At 33.2% G+C, this 20,835-nt stretch overlaps 1 protein-coding gene across 2 annotated transcripts in view; it reads left to right on the top strand.

Annotated features, from left to right (window-relative positions):
- The window catches only part of LOC134708029 (E3 ubiquitin-protein ligase E3D-like), an 81,332-nt gene extending 71,906 nt beyond the window's left edge, over positions 1 to 9,426 (top strand). For both annotated transcript variants that reach the window (XM_063568273.1, XM_063568272.1), the window contains exon 8: positions 9,299 to 9,426. In XM_063568273.1, coding sequence (XP_063424343.1) covers positions 9,299 to 9,325 — 27 coding nt within the window. In that variant the 3' untranslated portion in view covers positions 9,326 to 9,426. The remainder of the gene's footprint in view (positions 1 to 9,298) is intronic.
- The last annotated feature ends 11,409 nt before the right edge of the window (positions 9,427 to 20,835 follow it).

Raw genomic sequence — 20,835 nt, 5'->3', positions numbered from 1 at the left:
TTAAACAACCAGTAATAAGTGCTTTTGATATAGATTCAGTGCAATCTGTTTAAAGAAATACAATTTTTAAGTGCATAGAACTTCATATTTCACTTGCTTCGTACGGACCGCTAGAACTAGACTATTAAAACAGCACATTTTGCACTCTTTTTATGCTTTTATCCACCTTTCTTTGTGTTCAGAGTTCACAAATGAGTAAAACACATGAAATAAATACCACAAACACAAATAGATATCAGAAAAAAAATGTCAGAGAAAAATTAAGAATGCTGCTTTTGCAAAAATATTGAAAAAAGTGAAAAAGCTACTTTTTGGGCATATTAGCTGAAAAGTGACTTTTTTTACAAATTTCTATCAAATAAAAGTGGAAACCATTTCTTCTCACATAGTTTGACAAATAAATACCAATAGATCATTCAGAGAAGTTGTCAAAGTATAAATTCAAAATTTGCTGAAATGCACCTCTTAGGCCCGAGACCACAATTAATTCTTCTATCATTTCTTTATAACGTTTTGTCGCATTAAAAAAAAATCAACTGTTCTTTTTGTCTATTTTTTTGTGTGAGTAATGTACAGTTCAAGTCCCAAAACATATGCAATTTTCAGAAAAATTGCATGTTTACATCATACAAATTTGGCCAATACACATCCATACCCCTATAGGCAAGTCAAGAGATGTTCCGAAAAGTGTAAATATAACCTTTTTGCACCTGGCCTAATCACTCTTTCCTTATTAAAATCAGTTAAAATAAAGCATCCAAAAGTTTATTTCAGCTCTCTCCTTTCATTCCCACCCCAGAAAAGCTAAGAAATGAATGAGAAAGGGAAAGAAAAAAAATAAAGAAAAAATACACCATAATTAAAGGGAACTATATCGTGAACAACGAAAAGCGGGGTCTTAATTGTGGTCTTGGGCCAGCTAGATTGGGTCTAGTCTCGATGCACCAGAGTTATCGTTCTTACAGCCAACAATAACGTCTGGATCCAATTGTTGAGATGGATGTTATATTCATGAGCCTCGCCTTCAGTTTAAGATTTTTTTCCTAATACGCGATTGGATGGTATTTACATGTTGAATAATAAACTCCTCCCTTACTTCAATAACAACAACGTGGTCGAAGAGCACGTGTATCGTGCTGTTTTATTTTAAAGAGAAGAGTTTTATCTTTTATTTAGATGCATTTAATGATTTGTGTTAAAAGCGAGATGAACAACATATTTTCATTGAATGTGTAAAACTCCTGAAAAATAAGTATTTCCATATAAATCCGGCCTTGGTTAAAAATAATATATATATATTGCCTTTGGTATAAAAGAAGCATTATAAATCTCGAACCCATTCTCCACCTCATCAAAAGATGAATGATTGACCCTATTTTAAAAAGCAAGATTTAATTTAGCCTATTGCTGGCACCACTCTCGTTTTTTTAATGCGGAAAAAATATATGGGCTGATTATATATAGGGAATAGCCTTCCTTACCACAATAGCCTGCATCGGCCCCTCTAAGACCGTCAGTGATCTTTTTTTTTGATACGCAACTCACGACCACTTCATGTATATTGACAAGCATACACGCTTTGTGTATTATATCAACAAAAATGATCGGTGTTTTAATGGGTCACGATGGTACACAAATCACTGATTTGTCAGTATCAAAACAATAGCAAATATTGTGTTTATCTTGACAACTAATGATAGTACCTTTACTCCCCCCTTTCATTTCGGAAAGATATGGTTGATTTGATTGATTTGTTGTTAGGAAAATAGTTCATGTATGGCAGGCTGTATATGCCAAGCAGCTATACCGATTGTTCATTACTGATATCAAAAATAATGTTTTACTTTTGATTTATTTATTTTCTTTCTTTATACTTTTGACTGTGACGTTAAACCAAGGAGTTGTATACTATCGTTCTGGAAAATGCATGCACTTTTTTCCTAACAGCAAATTAATCATCTTTCCAAAATGGAAAGGGTCCTTCTAAGTAAATAATTAAACCTCACAGATTTAATCATATTGACTTAATTTTGTTTTCAGTTTTGCTATTATCCTGACACGGTAGTATTGGACATAACTGCTATACTTCAAATTAAACTTCCTGGTGCTTTTTTTTGGGGGGTATAATATAATTAAGTTAGAATAATTCGGCTGGGGAGGTGGGTTGTATTTGAAATTAATAAAATGAATATTTTTCACATTTACATATATCAAGATTTAATAAAACACTTTGAGTTTAATTTTTGTAAATCTTTCAGTTTACACGGATTTTTTTCTAAAAGCTAACATTGTATCGCTGTTTTACACGGCTAATAGTTTCATGCGATGGTAAAGGCCCCTCTCTATATCTTTTGGAAGAAAGAGGGGGGATGGATTTATCATTGCACGAAAAGGATGCAATTGTTCAATGTTGCTCCTTGTCGACAGCCTCACTGGTTTTGAGAAGAAAATAGCGCTGTCCATTTGTTTGTATATGCGTGTAGGGAGTGATTAACAAAAAAACCAAAAAATAGAGAAAAAGTAATGAGTAGGGAATTCATAAACAAGGTCAAATAAATTAGTATGACCGATGTGGAAACTAAACTTGAAATTGATAGAAAATAGCAAAAAAAGTTAGTTGTAGTATATTTTAATTCATATGACATAGAAAAACGGGAAAATTTAGAAAGTTTTACGGATATTTGAAAAAGGGCCCAACTATTGCTCGGTCCACAAATATCTAAGTAATGTCCTTGGTTTTAAGTATTGTAGCTCACCATACGACATCAATGAACAAAATTATTACTGTGTAGTCAAAACCAGACCCGACATAACCAAATGAATAAAAATTTAACTAGTTTCTTGTGAGCCTGTGTCGCTCACCTTGGTCTATGTGCATATCTAACAAAGGACACATATGGTTTCATGAGAAAATTGTGTTTTGGTAATGGTGATGTGTTTGTAGATAGTACTTTACTGAACATTCTTTATGCTTACAAATTTCTCCATCTATAATTAACTTGACTCAGTAATTTCAGTGGATTTCTGTAATATTTCTTGTTGCACAGTCATAAATTACATTGTTAATGACAGCTTTACACTTAAATCGATTGGATGTGTGCTAATTGATACTTTAGTCTTTAGAAACAGATATTTTTACAAGTTGTTCTTGACCTTATGCCATCACTTGGCGTCTGTCGTCGTCCGTCGTCGTCGTAAACTATTTCAAGAATCTTCTGCTCTGAAACTACTAGACCAAATACTTCCAAACTTTAACTGAATGTTCCTTAGGGTATCTAGTTTATAAATTGTATCCGAAGTTTTGATCTATCAACAAACATGGTCGCCATTGCTAAAAATAGAACATAGGGGTTAAATGCAGTTTTTGGCTTATATCTCAAAAACGAAAGCATTTAGAGCAAATCTGACGGGGGTTAAAATGTTCATTAGGTCAAGATCTATCAGCCCTGAAATTTTCAGATGAATCAAACAACCCATTGTTGGGTTGCTGCCACTTAATTGGTAATTTTAAGGAAATTTTGCAGTTTTTGGTCATTATCTTGAATATTATTATAGATAAAGATAAACTGTAAACAGCAAAAATGATCAGCAACGTAAGATCTACAAATAAGTTAAATGACCAAAATTGTCAATCGACCCCTTTAGGAGTTATTGCACTTTATAGTCAATTTTTAACCATTTTTCTTTAATCTTAATTAACTTTTACAAAAATCTTCTCCTCTGAAACTACCCGGCCAAATACTTCCAAACTTTACATGAATGTTCCTTAGGGTATTTAGTTTATAAATTGTATCCGAAGTTTTTCATCTATCAACAAACATGGTCGCCATTGCTAAAAATAGAACATGGGGGTCAAATGCAGTTTTTGGCTTATATCTCAAAAACAAAAGCATTTAGAGCAAATCTGACATGGAATAAAAATGTTCATTAGGTCAAGATCTATCAGCCCTGAAATTTTCAGATGAATCGAACAACCCATTGTTGGGTTGCTGTCACTTAATTGGTAATTTTAAGGAAATTTTGCAGTTTTTGGTCATTATCTTGAATATTATTATAGATAAAGATAAACTGTAAACAGCAAAAGTGATCAGCAAAGTAAGATCTACAAATAAGTTTTATATGACCAAAATTGTCAATTGACCCCTTAAGGGGTTATTGTCCTTAAATGACAATTTTTCACAATTTGTTCATCATATTTGCTAACTTTAAAAAATCTTCGTCTCTAAAACTACTCAACCAAATTCAACCAAACTTCAACTGAATGATCAGTAGGGTGTATTAAATAAAGTTTGTGTTTTATTTTCTATTTCATCAAAAAACATGGCCGTCATGGCTAAAAATAGAACACAGGATAAAATGCAGTTTTTGGCTTATATCTCAAAAACTCCAGCATTTAGAGCAAATAACACAAGAAGTTAAAGTTTTTATTAGGTCAAGGTCTACCTGTCCTGAAATTTTCAGCCGAATTGGGTAACTGGTTTTTCAGGTATAATGCCCCTTAATTGATGATTTTAAAGAAATTTTGCAGTTTTTGGTTATTATCTTGAATATTATTATAGATACAGATAAACTGTTAATAGCAAAAATGTTAAGCAAAGTAAGATCTACAAATAAGTTTTATTTGACCAAAATTGTCAATTGACCCTTTAAGGAGTAATTGCCATTTAAAGACTTTTTTTCACAATTTGTTCATCATGTTGACTTACTTTAAAAAATCTTCTCTCCTTTGAAACTGCTGTATCAATTTCAGCCAAACTTAGGCTAAATGAGTTTCAGAGTATCTAGTATAAATTTTATATTTTATTTCCTTGTATGTCAAGAAACATAGCTCCTATGGCTAAAATAGAACATAGGAGAAAATGATATTTTTTTTTGCTTTTGAAGAAAATAGGGCGATTCAAAGAACATTTAAATAAATTGAAAAGCCAAAATAATCATTGATGAGAGATTTAACCCAAAAAATTAAGGTGAGCGATTCAGGCTCTTAAGAGCCTCTTGTTTACATAAATCAGACTTTGTTTTCTCTCTGGAATTGTTACACATTTCTATTTTGTGGCCTTTTATAGCTGACTATGCAATGTTGGTTTGTCTCATTGTTGAAAGCAATATGGTCACATTTAGTTGTTATTGAAATAAAATATTCTGCACTGAATAAAATTGAGAATGGAAATGGGGAATGTGTCAAAGAGACAACAACCCGACCATAGAAAAAAACAACAGCAGAAGGTCACCAACAGGTCTTCAATGTAGCAAAAAATTCTTTTTTGAAGTCTTGTAAAATAAGAAATTTCACCAAGAGATTGATGTCTAAATCAAGCTGAAATGTGTTTCCTGCTTAAATGATTTATATTATCCGTGTAACAGATAAAAGTTTACTACAATTTTAAAGATATTTCAAATGGTTATAACAATGAGGTCAAGGTCTGACAGATAAACCAAGCCTGGCAGACTTGTACACCTAACAATCATTCCATAAACCAAATAGACATTTAATTTAGAGATATTTTGTTTCTAATATCTTAGAGGAGGATCCACCATTTGAAAAGTTACACTGACTTTTGAACCATGAACAAAGACAGATGATGCATGCCAGCCAGACATGTAAACTTAACAATCAATCTAAATAAAAGCATCTTTGGGGTTTATTATATTTCATTACATGTAGGTCAATGTTGTCACTTTTATAAAATTGTAAACTCAACACAGTTTTAATCATTTTATAGTTCATAAGTTTTTTGTTTTGCACCATTGCACAGCTTTTTCTTGTTCAAAGAATTAACTGTTATTGTTGTATTAATTTCATCAATACATCCAAATTTCATCCACAGCAAACTGCAAAAATCACTCTTAGTCCTGAATCTTCTCTCTTTTACTGTTGATACATTTAGTAGAATTAGCAAGCAATAGTAGTGTAATGTAATCTTAAGGGCTAGAGTTATAGCTCTAAAGAACATTGTAAATATCAGTTTCATGTATACACTTCATGAATGGTTCTCTGCATCTTATTTCCCTACATAGATATGACACAAGTTCAGACAACTGCTTTATTAATTGAAGACAAACATTATGTATTTAAAGAATTACTGCATGCATTTACTCTTTTCATTGTTTGGTATTTGACTGTAGGGAGCATTATGTTTGATTAGACAGTTAAAAAAGTATCTTGATTTGTTCCTTTGGTTATTCTTGTAGTTGAGTTGGTGTCTCATTGGCATATACCCACATCTCTTCAAACAGTGTAAGCTTCATGTAATGATCTAAAAGAAAGATTCATACGAAAGCTTAAATCAAAAAGGTTATTTATGTGCTTTATTTCTTCCAATTAAAGAAATTATAAAAATTAAATTGAGAAAGGAAATGGTGAATGTGTCAAAGCGACAACAACCTGACCATAGAGCAGATGCATTGAATAAAGTTAAAATTTAAACATTATATTTTTCATAAAAATATGTTTAAATAAAAAAGTTAAGACTTAAATTATACTTAATGTTTTTTATGGAAACTTAAGCCAATACCATATACCCGGCCACGTCCACTTTTATTTTTTGTCTATCTGATGAGTTAAGCCTTTTTCAACTGATCTTTATAGTTCGTTCTTATGTTGTACTGTTATACCACTGTCCCAGGCTAGGGGAGGGTTGGGATCCCGCTAACATGTTTAACCCCGTCTACAAAAGACTCATCAGTGACGCTCATATCAAAATAGTTATAAACCAAACAAATACAAAGTTGAAGAGCATTGAGGATCCAAAATTCCAAAAAGTTGTGCAAAATACGGCTAAGGTAATCTATGCCTGGGATAAGAAAATCCTTAGTTTTTCGAAAAATTCAAAGTTTTGTTAACAGGAAATTTATAAAAATGGCCACATAATTGATATTCATGTCAACACCGAAGTGCTGACTACTGGGCTGGTGATACCCTCGGGGACGAAACGTCCACCAGCAGAGGCATCGACCCAGTGGTGTAAATAGTTATCAAAGGTACCAGGATTATAATTTAGTACGCCAGACGCGCGTTTCGTCTACATAAGACTCATCAGCGACGCTCATATCAAAATAGTTATAAACCAAACAAATACAAAGTTGAAGAGCATTGAGGATCCAAAATTCCAAAAAGTTGTGCAAAATACGGCTCAGGTAATCTATGCCTGGGATAAGAAAATCCTTAGTTTTTCGAAAAATTCAAAGTTTTGTAAACAGGAAATTTATAAAAATGACCACATAATTAATATTCATGTCAACACCGAAGTGCTGACTATTAGGCTGGTGATACCCTCGGGGACGAAACGTCCACCAGCAGAGGCATCGACCCAGTGGTGTAAATAGTTATCAAAGGTACCAGGATTATAATTTAGTACGCCAGACGCGCGTTTCGTCTACATAAGACTCATCAGTGACGCTCATATCAAAATAGTAATAAACCAAACAAATACAAAGTTGAAGAGCATTGAGGATCCAAAATTCCAAAAAGTTGTGCCAAATACGGCTAAGGTAATCTATGCCTGGGATAAGAAAATCCTTAGTTTTTCGAAAAATTCTAAGTTTTGTAAACAGGAAATTTATAAAAATGACCACATAATTGATATTCATGTCAACACCGAAGTACTGACTACTGGGCTGGTGATATTAAGATATGTGATGACGCTAATGCGTATTCTTTTCCTGAGTATCAGTGAGATGCTTTCTATTTTCGACTTCGTGCGCTAAAATACTACTTGCAATACAATTAAATTCACTCGTGAAAGCTTGTTTTTGTTATCTAAATCCAGGACACGGCAGAAAGAGATTTACATGTGACTTTCAAGCATGGTCATCATTACTAATATATTCTGACCTCGAGTTGTTTCTCTTTTGTTTCTTTTTTTAGTCACTGTCCTATTATAAGCTTTGACCTTTTCGAAAAGCTAAGGATTGTTTACCCAAGGAATAAATTCCTTAACTTTGTTATCTATTGCCTTTAAACTTTTTTCATTCGAGCGTCACTGATGCTTTTTGGTAGACTTAACTCTTGTCTTGCGTGCATCATTTTAATTCCTCGTATCTTTTTATATCTACATATCTTTTTATATAAATTGGTTATTTTGAAAGTGTATACAGGTATTCATAAACTTCTGAATTAAGAAATTCTTCGGCAAAACTAAGTTTCCCTGTATAATGTTTGAATTGATTTAAGTAAAATCAGGAAATCCTTCAAATTTGAGATGTTTTATGAGACCAAAATAAGTATCTCCATAAGAGGTCCAAATCAAATGCATGCCACAGGTTTCACCCCATAAAACATCTACCAATACGAGTTGGGTATAAAAGCATTCATGTAGGAAATACAATTTAAAGATATGATAGATAAAATAAATGCATCCAGAATTCCAGATTATAAAGCAAACTGAGTGCATAAATTTATATTGCGATAGGTTTGTGTTATTTGCATAAGTCATCCGGTTAGTAGAAATGAGAATTTGCCAAAAGGTTATAAATTGGAAAAATTATGTACATTCCCAAGTAATAAATAGAATAGCCGAGCTTAAAAATGACTATTCAAATCGGCCCATTCAAATATAAGATGTAAATATATACTTTCAACTGGCTTCTTCTATTCACAGTCAATTAGTTCAATACAAAAGCAAACACAAATTCAGCATCAATCTTTTGGTGACCCGGCAGTCAACGGTCTTAGGTTCATGTATTGCTTTTCTTTTTTTAAAGAAAGCAACTAGTTTTGTATTCTGTGTATACTTTTGTTTAGTCATGTGGGGCGGGTTGGCAGACCTGAAATTTCATATTCATCTAGGTTTATATTATTTCATTAAGTGGGGCGAGTTGGCAGTAGAAAAATTAACGGGATTTAACCTTTATTACCAGTGGGGCGAGTTGCCAGTGGGGCGATTTGTTCTGCTTCCTGATAGAAGCTGTTAACGTTTTGTGTACATTATAATATGTTTACCTGTTTTACAGATATTCTCTTGCAAATATTAAAGAGCATAAAACGCAAAAATATATATCGGTAGAAATAAGTTTGTTCATAAAAAGTGTCAACAAAGGGACGTAGCTCGTAAATTTCTACGGTACCGACACCGCCTCGTCAGAAATTTCGACACATCGAAAGGGCACATTTGCCTATTACAACTACACGTATTTGTGAATAATATGTTGTTCGGTCACCTGTTGAATATTTTTTCTCTATTTGTAGTTATTCTTTAAATATTTTCTAAAAGTTGTATAATAAACATTCATAGTTATATAATTCTTAGTCATTCTTATACTACAAATAATAATAACACTATATTCACTTGTATTTCAGGTTGGTATTCTACATTATAACAGATGAAAAAAGAACGTTAATTTGATGGTGTTGGTGCTCTCGTCTTGGATAAAAGAAATATAGTAAAAAAAATGTTTATGAATGAATTAAATGTTGTATGAAAATTGTCTCTTGATTATATTGCGTTTATTATTATACCCCACGCAACGAGTTGCGCAGGGTATAATGTTTTTGACCCGTCCGTCCGTCAGTCCTGTTTCTTGTCATCGCAACTCCTCTCAAACCACGCAACAGAATTTCACGAAACCTTTTCAGATAGTAAGGACATACTATGTAGTTGTGCATATCGACGGGAAATTGCGATTCAATTTTTTTTCTAGGAGTTACGCCCCTTTGAACTTATTTACTATAATGTACTACTGCAACAGTTTGTCATCGCAACTACTCTCAAACCACACAACAGAATTTCACGAAACCTTTTCAGATAGTAAGGACATACTATGTAGTTGTGCATATCGACGGGAAATTGCGATTCAATTTTTTTTTCTAGTAGTAACGCCCCTTTGAACTTATTTACTATAATGTACTACTGCAACAGTTTGTCATCGCAACTCCTCTCAAACCACACAACAGAATTTCACGAAACCTTTTCAGATATAATAAGGACATACTATGTAGTTGTGCATAGCGACGGGAAATTGCGATTCATTTTTTTTCTAGGAGTTACGCCCCTTTGAACTTATTTACTTTAATGTACTACTGCAACAGTTTGTCATCGCAACTCCTCTCAAACCACAAAACAGAATTTCACGAAACCTTTTCAGATAATAAGGACATACTATGTAGTTGTGCATATCGACGGGAAATTGCGATTCAATTTTTTTTTTAGGAGTTAAGCCCTTTGAACTTATTTGCTTCAATGTACTACTGCAACAGTTTGTCATCGCAACTCCTCTCAAACCACACTACAGAATTTTACGAAACCTTTTCAGATAATAAGGACATACTATGTAGTTGTGCATATCTACGGGAAATTGCGATTCGATTTTTTTTCTAGGAGTTACGCCCCTTTGAACTTATTTACTATAATGAACTACTGCAACAGTTTGTCATCGCAACTCCTCTCAAACCACACAACAGAATTTCACGAAACCTTTTCAGATAATAAGGACATACTATGTAGTTGTGCATATATACGGGAAATTGCGATTCGATTTTTTTTCTAGGAGTTACATCCCTTTAAACTTATTTGCTTCAATGTACTTCTGCAACAGTTTGTCTACTCAACTCCTCTGAAACCACACAACAGAATTTCATGAAATTTTGTAGATAATTAGGACATACTATTTAGATGTGCATATTGGCAGGAAATTATTTTTTTTACACAATTTTTTTTTCTTTCACTTATTTAATTTCTCCAATGACAATGTGGGGACGTGGGTTATGTGAGCGTGAAACAGGAAACCCAGTTAAAATTAAACATAAGAAATGGAACTCTTTTTGTCGAGCCTGCAACTTTTGTTGCAGAAAGCTCGACATAGGGATAGTGATCCGGCGGCGGCGGCGGTGTTAGCTAACTTCTTAAAAGCTTTATAAAATGTAGAAGACCTGGATGCTACATACTTTGTATATAGATGCCTCACGTTACGAGCTTTACGTCGGTCACATGTCCAATGTCTTTGACCTCATTTTCATGGTTCAGTGACTACTTGAAAAAAAAGTTCAGATTTTTTGTAATGTTAAATTCTCTCTTATTATGAGTAACTAGAACACACCCGCGAAATCGCGGTCATTCAGAGCGTATTTGAAAGGATGTAAAGTGTTGTAGGAAGAACTTTGTAAAAGAATTAATGACTTGAGAATTTCAGGAAAAGTATCAAAAGTACTAAGAGGTACTTGGGGACTGGAAAATGTTTTTTTATTAACCCTCCTCCTTTATTTCCAAAATTTCCATTTTTTGTTTTCTATTAATTTCATTATGAACATACATTTAGTGTACATGTATTATGAACATTCCAGTCAGGAGCCTGTAATTCAGTGGTTCAGTGATATTTGTTTTTCGTTCATTTTTTTGTACATAAATAAGACTGTTAGTTTTGTCATTTGAATGGTTTTACATTGTCATTTCGGGGCTTTTTATATCAGACTATGCAGTATCGGCTTTTGCTTATTGTTGAAGGCCGTAAGATGACCTTTAAATGTTAATTTCGGTGTCTTTTTGGTCTCTTGTGGAGAGCTGTCTCATTGGCATTCATACCACATCTTCTTTTTTTGTAAAACATTTAGTGAGTTGAGAATTTCAGAAAAGGTATCTAAAGTCATAGGTAATTTGGGACAGGATAATTGTTTTTCTAGCCCGGCTCCTCCTTATTCCACAAAAAAATCCTTTTTTTTGTTTGTTTGTTCTCTATTAATTTTAATGACACATGAATAATTTTAGCGCTTATCTGTATATAATGAACTTTCATTAAAGGGGGGGGGTCGGGACTGGGCGGATTAAGGGGGCCCGCCCCCCCCCCTTTTCTGGAAAATAATTGGTTGCTTATATAGGGAATCACTGAAGCATGACCGGAGCGGGCCCCTGCGTATGAAAATTTCTGGATCCGCCACTGCGGAGGGGCCCTGATCCCAATATCCCGGGCATAAAAACATGAAATCCTGAGGTTCTGAATTTATTATACAAATTAAATATCTCGACATCCCAATATTCGAAAAAAGAAATCCCGGATCCCGAAATGGTCAATCCTGAAATTTCTATCTTAAAAACACCCGTTCCAGACGTCCCGAAAGTGTATTTTCTTTTTACAGTCAATTCCCAGTTTAATAATTGATCCACAGCGGTCATTGATTGATTATTCAGACCCTCTCTATTAAATAAACCCTGTGACTGCCGTGGATAGTAAACTTGAAAACTATATCAACAGAAAAATACACTTTATTCGTAGTATATGTATTTGTTTCAAAGTAAAAAGAAAAACGCAAACCGGGGTTCTAATTTGACTTAAATTTATTCCAATGACAGATATAAGACAGAAAATACAATGTATTCGTAGTATTAATGTATGTTCAAAGTTCACAGAAAAACGCAAACCGGAAGTCTAATCTGACTTAAAATTGAGCCCAATGACGGAAACATATCCGGACGTCTCTTTTCTCGTTTTTCACCCAAAATAACTTAATCCGAACAATCATATGTATGGATGATAAATGCGATTATGCACTGTACCCATAGGACACAGAGGCATGATGATTAATTTATTGTGGAAAGATGAGGTCTTCTCGTTTAATAGTATAGATTGGATAACTATATTTGGTATGTGCGTACCTTGCAAGGTTCTCTATTTGTATTTCATTATTGATTGAGCCAAAACAATAATATAATAGGTGTTTCATATATCTCGTAGCTAGTGTCCCTTTAAAAGTCTGTCTTCAAATACTTATAGTAAAAATTTGCTATTCGAACACACCAACTCTGTTTTTGTGATTCATTAGAAAGGTTTTTCGCTTGACCCATATATATCACTTTTTAGCGCACCTTTCCTAAAAGGAAATGTGAGCTTTTGCCATCTTTTGGCGTCCGTCTTCGTCGTCGTAAACTTTTTCAAAGATCTTCTCATCTGAAACTACTGAACCAATTACAACCAAACTTTAGCTGAATGAACTTTAGCTTAGGGTATCTAGAATAAAAATGTGTTTTATTTTTCATTTTGTGAAAAAAAACATGGCCGCCATGGCTTAAAATAGAACATGGGGTAAAATGCAGTTTTTGGCTTATATCTCAAAAACGAAAGCATTTAGAGCAAATCTGACATGAAGTAAAAATGTTCATTAGGTCAAGATCTATTAGCCCTGAAATTTTCAGATGAATCAAACAACCAATTGTTGGGTTGCTGCCACTAAATTGGTAATTTTAAGGAAATCTTGCAGTTTTTGGTCATTATCTTGAATATTATTATAGATAAAGATAAACTGTAAACAGCAAAAATGATCAGCAAAGTAAGATCTACAAATAAGTCAATATGACCAAAATTGTCAATTGACCCCTTAAGGGGTTATTATCATTTAATGACAATTTTTCACAATTTGTTCATCATATTTGCTAATTTAAAAAAATCTTCTCCTCTAAAACTACTCAACCAAATTCAATCAAACTTCAACTGAATGATCAGTAGGGTGTATAAAATAAAGTTTGTGTTTTATTTTCTATTTCGTGAAAAAAAAACATGGCCGTCATGGCTAAAAATAGAACACAGGGTAAAATGCAGTTTTTGGCTTAAATCTCAAAAACTCCAGCATTTAGAGTAAATAAGACAAGAAGTTAAAAGTATTTATTAGGTCATGGTCTACCTGTCCTGGAATTTTCAGCCGAATTGGGTAACTGGTTTTTCAGGTATAATGCCCCTGAATTGATGATTTTAAAGAAATTTTGCAGTTTTTTGGTTATTATCTTGAATATTATTATTATAGATACAGATAAACTGTTAATAGCAAAAATGTTAAGCAAAGTAAGATCTACAAATAAGTCAATTTGACCAAAATTGTAAATTGACCCCTTTAGGAGTTATTGCCCTTTAAAGACTTTTTTTCATAATTTGTTCATCATGTTGACTTACTTTGAAAAATCTTCTCCTTTGAAACTCCTGTATCAATTTCAGCCAAACTTAGGCTAAATGAGTTTCAGAGTATCTAGTATTAATTTTATATTTTATTTCCTTGTATGTCAAGAAACATAGCTCCTATGGCTAAAATAGAACATAGGAGAACATGATTTTTTTGTTTTGCTTTTGAAGAAAATAGGACGATTCAAAGAACATTTAAATAAATTGAAAAGCCAAAATAATCATTGATGAGATTTTTAACCAAAAAAATAAGGCGAGCGATTCAGGCTCTTGAGAGCCTCTTGTTTTAGTACTGTGTCTTTTTTTTTATGTTATAGTCAGCCTGTAGCCTTGATATATAAAAATGATAAAATCTGAAGCGAGATAATGTATCAAATACCCTTGCTTTATACATTTTCAAGACAAAAATATTCAACTCAAACACGCCCTGACATAAAAAGGTGCATTCGATTTTCTTTTCTCGACGCCTTTGTTATCCATTTTTCAGAATTATTTCTCGAGTCACATAATGGAAGGGCAGATACGAAAATTTAGGAACAAATAGATTGATATATTTTACGACCGTGGTATATTTTTTTTTAATCGGAGGTTATGCATTTTTTAGATCCAACTTAATAGACACACGTTTCGTCGACTTGATATCTAAGTGTTCTGCTTAATTATGGAATAGATCAATTTAAACTCTTAGCTTGAGAAGGATAACACGTGAATTGTATGTGTAAAGTTATTTTAAGGAAGAGAATGTCAACATTGAAAGTGAAACAAAGGTGAATCATTTGATTGACTGATTCGATCCACAAATCTGAAACATTCTAATACAGGTAAAAACGATGATAAACATTTATTTACCGGATTTTTGTGACAAGAATGTCGTTTATTGATTTGGGAATGTACGGCGGGCGGTCGGTCGGGCGGGCGGCAATCAAATGTTGTCCGTGCATTAACTCATGAACCGTTCAACCAAAGCTATTAAAATTTAAATATGTTGTTACTGACAACTAAATGAAGGTCAAGGTCAATGGTTCTTGAAAGATTGAAAAATGAAGTTTCCAGTCGTGTCCATGCATTTACTCATGAACTGTTCTACCAAAGCTTCCCAAATTTTAATATGTTGTTACTGATGACAAAGTGGAGGTCAGGTTCAATAATGACGATTTTGACTTTAACCGTTCAGGAGTTATGGTTCTTGAAAAATTGAAAAATGGTGTTTCCAGTCGTGTCCGTGAATTTTCTCATGAACCATTCAACCAAAGCTTTTGAAATTTTTATATGTTGTTACTGATGACAAAATAGAGGTCAAGTTCAATAAAGTGACGTTTTTACTTTTACCGTTCAGGAGTTATGGTTCTTGGAAGATCGTAAAATGGTGTTTCCATTCACGTTGTTGCATTTACTCATGAACCATTCGATCTAAGCTTTTCAAATTTTAAGATGTTGATACTGATGACAAAATGGAGGTCAAGTTTGATATTGACAATTTTCACTTTCACCATTCATCAGTAATGGTTCTTGTGATATAGCCAGGACACAAATAAATGTTAATAAATCCGGTTTGCTGTCGTTGTGACAGCCTCTTGTTTTTTTTTATCTGTAATATAAAATTAAATAGCCCTAAAATAATTCAACAGCGCTAGCACCTGTTTGCTTAATCTATTTCTATATTTATGTTTACATCGCTTATATGGTCATCGGATGACTATAGAGGTAAACTCGATAAATAATTAGATTGCGTCTACTGAGTAGACTCAATTACACACGAAACGAAGCTATGTATTTTCATGCCTGTGCCTTGTTTATTGTTTTATTTAGACTTTTTATAGTTTGGATTTATGTTTTCAATTGTTTTAATTCAAATATGAGAATTTGATTTAGAATCGGTGAACATGAGTTGACAGCTAGTGCCCCTTTAAGTTGGACCTTATAAATGCATATCTTTCTTTTTTGTGTGTGATAATTATGGTTCATAGTCTTCAAACACTGAGGAATTTTTTAGTCCGCCTTTCCATGAAATATGTTGTTAATTTTTTTTTAAATGTTTATGAATTTTCGAAAATTCCAGCTGACAACCGATTAGCAATAGTTTTAAGTTGACCGAATGCAGACAAGTATATTAACCTATGCTCATTAGCTTATTCATACAGTTGTCTTTTAAAATACAACTGGCATATAAGGATCGTAATGGTGCTATGTGGAAAAATTTATCGGTTTTCAAGAGCTAAATTGACAGCTCGTCATCCCTACAATGGCTTCTATTTTTACGATTGTAAAAATGAACTGGCGTATTTCACAGTGTAGATACTATTCTGTACACTATCCGCAAGTCGCGATTTTCGAAGCGATGATTTCCAACTGGCTAACAGGACGGTTTTGCCTACGGTGACTTTTCTCAAAGTTTGTTTACTCCTATATCTATAAAGTGGTTTGAAGATCTTCAAGGTATGCATGGCATCATAAATATGAGTCACTGTAACAAAAACATGCATTAGAATATAAAATATTCGTGTGCATCACACCAACTTAATAGAAAAAAGTAAAATCGATGGACAATTTTGCTCTCGTAGTACAAAGCAAATAATCTCTTATTCCAAATATTTGCATCAGTTTACAGTTACATATATACTGTTTCAATATTCCATTCGTATTTTAGTAGAATATTCGTGTTTCCCATAATAAAAATATGTTTTCCTTTGAGGCTCCCAAAATAAATTACTGTACGATCAGTCTAGAACTGACTGTATTCTAGAAGTGATTTCTGATTTTTTGACTGTATGACCAGTCGTGATTTTGAAGAAAAAAAATACCGGCAATTTGAAGGAAAACGTGTCTATGTGATATTATTAACTGTCCAGGGAACTATAACGTGTAATTTCTTTCACCAGACAATACAAATATATTGCTGATGATTTTTGTAGACGGCAAAAAAATGTATTTTGTTCGGGCAGTCTTATTCCAAATCAAATGCCTAAAAAGCAATACATGATTCGCTTGTGGACTTTGTAATAGTGTATCGTTGCAGTTATCTGTTTAGCTATTACATTATTAATAATTGGGTTAGGAGGTGTTGGAAATACCCGATGAGTGCCCCCATATAATGTTAAAGTTCGTATCTTATATAAACATGATAAAGCCTTTTTAAGTTTAGGAAAGTTGCGTATAGTAAATGGGTACCACCCAATAAGGTAGTGGAAAAGTCCTTATCACGGAAAGAAAACTGATTTTTCAAAAAATCAAAATGAAAAGTGCACAATTGAATTAAATGATAAAGAATCTCAAAAGATTCATTAAGTTATATGACTAAATTAAGAGATTAAGTAAGTGTCTGAAGGAAGTTGTGGATATAAAATACGAACGCCCAATATAAGGCTATGGAAAAGTCCGTATTTTAGATATAGAAACATTAAAAATATGTTTTCCAAAAATTCGAAATAGAAGGTCCATAATGAATTAGTTGATTAAAAATGGAGCAATTTCTGAAAACTTTAATAATTGGATAAGGAGGTAATGGAAATACCCGATGAGTGCCCATATAATGCAATGTTTAAGTCTGTATCTTATATAAAGAAACTCCATATTTTTGTTTACTAAAATTCTAAATAAACTGTGCACAATACAGTCATTATTATTTATGATAAGGAATCCGAGAAAGATTTATTAATAGTTATATCAGTGACGGATCCAAAAAAAAGGGATCCGGCCGTTTTAAACCCTTTTTTAACTATCAATACATTTGTATGGAAACATGTATTTGGAATCCCCTTTTCTCCTAGATTGGACCCCATCTCCATTTAAAAATGTCTGGAACCCCTAATGTATATTAAGTGGTTTTTGAAGAGATGCGCTTATAAATCGGCGAAACATATTGTACCGACCCAACGGAAAAACGCCGGGAAAGACCGACTTCATTATCACTATAAACCCCCGATTTACAAAGTGGTGTACAAATGAGTGTCAAAGAGAAGGAACTGTGATCCATTATAGGCTACAGTATGGCCTCAAATGTGTCTAAATACATGCATTTTTATATAACAATTAAATCTGTGTGTTTGTGCTATTTTAAATATAAGGGAGGACATTTCTGAAACTTATACAAATACAAAAAAAACTTCCTCTTATTTAAGCAACATTTAGACATCCTTATACTTACTGTAGTAAGTCGAGTACACCTTATCAAACTAAAACATGTTTCATAGGTTTTCAGGATGTGAATTTATTGAAATATATTTGTGTTATTTAGAAAAATGACACATTCTAATGTATCGTGAATAACTTTGAAATCACCACTTAGTCTAGAATACAGTGAAATAAAGACTGATCATACAATTTCAAAATATACAAGCGAGACTGATCGTACAGTGAGAAATTAAAAAAAGTGTAATTTCCTTATTTCTGGCTTCAAAGATCTGGTTGAAACTTTAACCACAAAGTGAAATATATGTCATTTAGTTAATTAAGTCTGTTTTTTTACGTTAATGTGTACACTTAGACTGTAAAAAGATTGCGTATAGGGTCACCAACTGATTTTCCTTCGTGATGCACTTGAAACTCTCTTGATTAAGGCAAAGATACGAATAACGAATGTGCTGAATTTAATTCTAAACAATTTGAGAATATCGTCGATTCGATGTCAGTTGAATTAATCATTAAACAATGTACAGATGATCAACTTACCGTTTAATTCAGTATAACCATCAAATTTAAAATGTGATCCAAAAAGTTCTCGGGATATAATTTTGACGAAGTAGAATCCTAACTGTTTACAACTTCATGTTTCTATGGACTTTAAAAGTTTAATAAAGGTGCATCATTAAGGATTTTATACATCTAACATACGTGCTTTTACATGAATTATAGTAAGAAGTTCAAGATATATGTTAAAATAATACATTAATTTTCACAAAACAGTTGATTGTGGTAGGTGCAAATACATGTGGATCTTTTTTGTGCATAAGCATAAATTCCGCCGGTGAAAAAATATCTAAAGAAAGATAAAAAGATTGGCCCTTTTAAAGCAGTAATTTGCCCTGGCGACAAAAATTGACAACAATTTCATCAAAAAGAGAAAGTCCAGTACACCTTTTTTATGTTTAGGCGTGTTTGTGTTGTCTATTATGACTTCCATGAAAATGTACAAAGAAAATATTTCACACGTCACCTCGCTTCAGATTCTAATATTTGTTTTATATATTTAGGCTCTATGTTGATAGAATAGAATATGAAAAATACAGGTCAAGTGAAATACCTTCTAGTGAGTCATAACAGCAGAACAGGTGTGTTTGAATAACATTTTTTTATTAGCTCACCTGGCCAAAAGGCCAAGTGAGCTTTTCTCATCACTTGGCGTCCGGCGTCCGTCGTCCGTCGTCGTCGTCGTCGTCGTCGTCGTCGTCGTCGTCCTGCGTCCGTCGTCGTTAACTTTTACAAAAATCTTCTCCTCTGAAACTACTGGGCCAAATCAAACCAAACTTGGCCACAATCATCATTGATGTATCTAGTTTAAAGTTTGTGTTTTGTTACCCGGCCAACCAACCAAGATGGCCGCCATGGCTAAAAATAGAACATAGGGGTAAAATGCAGTTTTTGGCTTATAACTCAAAAACTAAAGCATTTAGAGCAAATCTGAAATGGAGTAAAATTGTTTATTAGGTCAAGATCTATCTGCCCTGAAATTTTTAGATGAATCAGACACCCCATTGTTGGGTTGCTGCCCCTAAATTGGTAATTTTAAGGAAATTTTACTGTTTTTTGGTTATTATCTTGAATACTATTATAGATGGAGATAATCTGTAAACAGCAATAATGTTCAGCAAAGTAAGATTTACAAATAAGTCAACATGACCAAAATGGTCAGTTGACCCCTTTATGAGTTATTGCCCTTTATAGTCAATTTTTAACCTTTTTTCGTAAATCTCCATGATCTTTTACAAAAATCTTCTCCTCTGAAACTACCGGGCCAAATTAATCCAAACTTGGCCACAATCATCATTGATGTATCTAGCTTAAAATTTGTGTTTTGTTACCTGTCCAACAAACCAAGATGGCCGCCATGGCTAAAAATAGAACATAGGGGTAAAATGCAGTTTTTGGCTTATAACTCAAAACCGAAAGCATTTAGAGCAAATCTGACTGGGGTAAAATTGTTAATCAGGTCAAGATCTATCTGCCCTGAAATTTTCAAATGAATCGGGAAACCGGTGGTTGGGTTGCTGCCCCTGAATTGGTAATTTTAAGGAAATTTTGCTGTTTTTGGTTATTATCTTGAATATTATTATAGATAGAGATAAACTGTAAACAGCAATAATGTTCAGCAAAGTAAGAATTACAAATAAGTCAACATGACCAAAATGGTCAATTGACCCGTTCAGGAGTTATTGCCCTTATAGTCAATTTTTAACCATTTTTTCGTAAATCTTAGTAATCTTTTACAAAAAAGTAAAATCACAAAATTACTGAACTCAGAGGAAAATCAATTTGGAAAGTCCATAATCACATGGCAAAATCAAAAAACAAAACGCATCAAAAACGAATGGACAAGAACTGTCATATTCCTGACTTGGTCAAAAATCTTCTCCTCTGAAACTACTGGGCTAAATTAATTCAAGCTTGTCCGATGACCCGATCAACTATTCAAGATAACCGCCATGGCTAAAAAAGAACAGTGGGGTAAAATGTAGTTTTTGACTTATAACTCAAATCCAAAGCAATAAGGGCAAATCTGACAGAGATAAAATTGTTTATCAGTTCAAGATCTATCTGCCCTAAAATTTTCAAATGAATCGGACAACCCCTTGTTGGGTTGCTGCCCCTGAATTGATAATTCTAAGGAAATTTTGCTGTTTTTGGTTATTATCTTGAATACTATTATAGATAGAGATGAGCTGTAAACAGCAATAATGTTCATCAAAGTAAGATTTACAAATAAGTCTATATGACCAATATCGTCAGTTGACCCCTTAAGGA

The sequence above is a fragment of the Mytilus trossulus genome, chromosome 2 (genome assembly GCF_036588685.1).
Source record: "Mytilus trossulus isolate FHL-02 chromosome 2, PNRI_Mtr1.1.1.hap1, whole genome shotgun sequence".
Taxonomy (NCBI): Eukaryota; Metazoa; Mollusca; class Bivalvia; order Mytilida; family Mytilidae; genus Mytilus; species Mytilus trossulus.
Note: the sequence above shows the minus strand (reverse complement) of the source record. Positions and strands in the feature narration are given on the sequence as shown.